General features: G+C 48.1%; 1 protein-coding gene across 1 annotated transcript in view; it reads left to right on the top strand.

Moving 5' to 3' along the window:
- The window catches only part of FARP1 (FERM, ARH/RhoGEF and pleckstrin domain protein 1), a 291,979-nt gene that overhangs the window by 265,662 nt on the left and 21,967 nt on the right, over positions 1 to 4,350 (top strand). The window contains exon 18 of the mRNA XM_024740029.1: positions 637 to 718. Coding sequence (XP_024595797.1) covers positions 637 to 718 — 82 coding nt within the window. The remainder of the gene's footprint in view (positions 1 to 636; positions 719 to 4,350) is intronic.

The following is a 4,350-nucleotide window of genomic DNA, read 5'->3' as shown; positions in this document are numbered from 1 at the left end:
ACCCACATCTTTGTCATCTACCACCCAGGATATCTAGGGGACCCCTGACCTGTCTCTGAACCTGGGACTCCCATCTTGCCCTCTTCTGGGTCATTCTCCCCATACCTACCTCCGTGCATGGGTCTCCTGCACTTCCTCAATTATATTTTTCTCTTCCCAAGGGCTTTTCACACAGCCCTTTGTCTGTATCAGACTAAGGGCTCTTGAGAGCCGAAACCTCGATTTTGGGGCTAAGTCTTGCTTCTTACAAGTGTCTGTTAGTCACAATCTGTAAGGAAGAATCAGTTTCATGAGCTTGTTACTGCAAGTCATCTCCACGCTATTCTCATGCTGAGAAAATCACCCAAGTGGGGATGGGAAAAGGAATGTAAAATGAGACCAAATTAAAATGAACAGAAAATGGCTCTTCCGTATCTCTTTCAAAGCACAGGTGCAATTCTTTGTCTGCAGAATGACTGGGGTAATTTCAAAGTCTCCTTCTGGCACTAACGTTCTGTGACACACAGAGAAGGGAGAGGTACAAATAGGTGATTGGAAAGGAAGACATAAATGTTGATACTTTGTCATCTGGGGCTGGCACACTTTCCGGTCATGTTTTCACTGCTAACACTTTGGTTTCCAATGCTTTGCTCGCAGGGAAGGCCGCTCGAATGCGCACATCAGAGGAGATTACCAAAGAATTGGAGATGTGATGCTGAAGAACATTCAGGGCATGAAGGTGAGCTGCTTGGGGATTTGGGAGAGAGAGTTCCCCAGGGAAAATAATGCTGAGGCTGCCAGAGGCCTTGTTTGTGATCCTTGCCCGTGAACACGTGGCCTGATTCGAGTCTGCATGTAGCGCAGCCCCGGGGGAAACTCTTCCGTCTCCTCTAGATAGTTTTATTTGGAAGCATAAAGAAAGATCCAGCCACTTTGGGGGAAGCACTTTCCGTTCTTTCCCTCTTCCAGAGCTCTGTGTTGTAACCAAAACACCAGGTATTTTCTGTGACTAAGTCATTCGAAACTTGTTTTTAAAAATTATGTAGACAAAACATTGGTTGACTGAGCATTTCACTTTTAGTTGTTTTGACTTCTTGCGGGTGTGACAAAGATACTGGATTCGGAGCTGTGTAGGAATTCCAGTCAGTTCTGTGGCTTTCAGTTGGTTTATAAGGTGAATATATTTTTAACCATCCAGCAGTATCTACAATGATCCAAAAGAGCGAAAGTCTCCCCAGGGAAGTCAGTACATAGTGAACCAATATTCTGCCTCGTGTTTGAAATCTGCCCCACCTCTTACATCTGAAATTTTCATTTTTGCCTTTTCATTTTAATCCATTAATCATTCCTTTAATATGGAATGTTTTAATTCACATAATTTATCTTTTGAATACAAATACATCTATATTTGCATTTTAAAGCAATCTTTCTATATCTCAACCACCCACAGAGCCTTCCTAATAACTAATAACTAAGAGCAAGCTTGTAACCCCCCGAAGAGGGCAGGTTGCTTGTACTGCCACCATGCAGCCCATCCAACCATCCGTCTGTGTGTCCACCCACAGGCCATGCATACTAGCTGAGCACCTGTAACGTCTAAGGCACTCATAGAATAAAAGTTACTGTTGAGGTTTGAATTAACTCCTAAGAATCTAAGTTGTTTGTGTTCGATTTGTTCCTCTTAGAATCGTGTCTCCTGAGATAGGACAGTGGAGGCAGAGGAACGGGGCAAGGGGATGCAGAAAAGATAGGATCTGAAACTACTCGAGGGATTTCCTGTTGCTCTTAACAAGTTCAAGATATTATTTAACAGACCTGGAGCCTATTGCTCGCTTTTTCCTGGTGTTCAAAAAGCAACACTCCCCGCTTTGGGCTGTACCAGAGAGAGGCCACGGAAGCCAGCAGGACTGCAGAGTCCTATACGAAAAAAAGCGAAGAGTCATCTAAGGTGTTCCATGACAATAGTATTTTTAATGCCCTAAGTAAGGTGGATATACAAAACTCAGATGGAACAGTAACGGACATCTTTTCACTTTCCATGGTGGTTTTTATTATTTTATTTTTTAGAGCAATTTTAGGTTTACAGAAAAATTGAGCAGAAAACTCACACGGAGGTTCCATATTCTCCACACACACACACACACACACACACACACACACACACACACACACACACAGTCTCTGTCCCCTAGTATTAACATCTTGCCCTGGTGTGGGGTATTTGTTACAACCGATGAGCCAGTATTGATGTATTATTATTAACTAAATCTGTAGTTTACATTCGGGTTCACTCTTCGTGTCTTACATTCCATGGGTTTCGCTAAGGGCGTAACGTCACTAACCCACCGTGACAGCATCACACAGGACAGTGTCACTGCCCTAAAAACCCTCCGTGCTCCACCCGTCATACCTTCCCTCCCCCAGCCCCTGCAGACCACTCATCTTTTACCATCTCCATAGTCTTTTCCAGAATGTTATATAGTTGGACTCACCCAGTGTAGCCTTTTCAGACTGGCTTTTCTCACTTGATAAAAATAGCCTCTTTTCTCTCTTCTATAACACGTTTCTGTTACTGTTGTACTTCCTAACTTTCCTCATAGGAAGCCTCTCTCCCCACGTTCTGCACTTTTTTTCTTGGCCCAGTTTGGTTTTTACCTTTTCTCATGGTGCTGCCTTCTGCCTGCCTGGGATGGGGGCTCCCAGCTGAGGCTTGGGCTCCTCCATGGACCTCGGGGCAGTGGCAGACACCTGCCAGCTCGGTCCCCGCCCCCTTGGGACAGCCCCAGAGTTCTGTTTGCCACCTCCCCTCGTGTCCCTCTGGCGGAAGGGTGCCCTACGGTAGACATCCGTCCTCCTCTCTGGTCACCTAGCACCTAAGCCCTCCTAAAAATAGACCTGATTTCCGCCCAGGGCAATTCTTTCCCCGTCAGTCTAGTGAGTTGGCATTTTTGCACGTAGTCGGCTAACCCTCGGCTGCGCTGGCGTTTCAACCATTGTGCCGGTGCCACCAGCATTTGTAGCATGGACTCTGTGCAGGCAGAATAGAAATAGATGGAGAGCCTCTGGCAGCCTTTTGGAGAAATTGGGTTGTTTTTTTATTGTGGTTGTTATTGTCGGTTTTAAAGAATTTTTATGAAGGGTGGAGGGGAACGGCAGAAGGTTCTGGACATGTAGAAGCCCAGGTTGGCACTTTTGTCCAAAATGCTTCGGGTGAGCTCCAACTTGCAGTGTCTTTCCCGCTCATCCCCCCACCTGTGCGTTTACCTGCACATGTTCAGGGGCTCAGCAGGGATGCTGACATCACCCTGCAGCTGTCCCCAGACCCTCCGCACGGGACTGAGGGAGCCGGCCAGGGGCTCCAATCCCTGCCTAAAAGTCAGAGGCTATCCAGATGATGATCTCTAGCCCGGGCTGTGAACTTTCAACTGGAAACATCTGCCCAGATGCCCAAAGGCATTTCACAGGCCAGGGAGGCCCTCGCCTTTTACCTGGACCCTTCCCCTGCTGGTCAGGCTGTGACCTTCCCTCCCGGGCCCTGTCTTCCTGAGCTTCTACCGCCTGCCCCCTCTCCTCCTTCACCCTTCCGCTTCCCTCCCATCGCCTCTCAGTTCTCCTTCCCATCTGACTCACCAGCTGCCTCTCGTCCACCCGTCCTCCCCAACCACCATTGATATCGTAGACCGACTAGGCTCCAAACCCGCCAGGCCTCTCTGTGGTTTAGAGAATACAGTCCAAGCTCTAAACCTGAGCGAGGAAGCCTTCCCTAGATGATCTTTCACCTTCCACCTCCCGTCCTTCACATTCTACTCTGTGCTCCAATGACCTTGAATCCACCTCTCCAGGCACTCGGGGCCTCGCAAGACCCCTTTCTGAGCGGGGTGCATGCATTGGTTCGTTTGCTCATTAATGCCTGCAGGCAGCAGACATCTGTGGAGCACCTATGGTGTACATCAGGCCCCAAGGATGTAGTGACAGGACAGACACACTCTCAAATGAGGGACTGCACGTGTGAAAACACTGCATAGAGCTACACGCACGCACACCCATGCCACATACTTACATGGCACGTGCACATACACAAGTGAGGGCGTGTATAACTGGCAGAATCCAAATAAACTCTCGTTTGTCCCAGTGTCAACGTCCTGGTTGGGATATTGTGCTGTAGTTAGGCAAGATGTGAGCGTTAGGGGAAGCCGGCTGAAGGGGTACGTAGGACCCCACCCCCCCCGTACTTGTCTTTGCAACTTCCTGTGAATCTATATATGTTTTTTTAAAGTCAGCAGGGAGACCACGTGATAAAGGCTAAGATGGACAATAAGCCCAGGAGGAAAGGGAGAGCAGGGAAGGCCCCAGAGCTGGCCCTGAAGGACG

Source organism: Neophocaena asiaeorientalis, unplaced genomic scaffold (assembly GCF_003031525.2).
Source record: "Neophocaena asiaeorientalis asiaeorientalis breed wild unplaced genomic scaffold, Neophocaena_asiaeorientalis_V1.1 scaffold9, whole genome shotgun sequence".
NCBI classification, from domain to species: Eukaryota; Metazoa; Chordata; class Mammalia; order Artiodactyla; family Phocoenidae; genus Neophocaena; species Neophocaena asiaeorientalis.
Note: the sequence above shows the minus strand (reverse complement) of the source record. Positions and strands in the feature narration are given on the sequence as shown.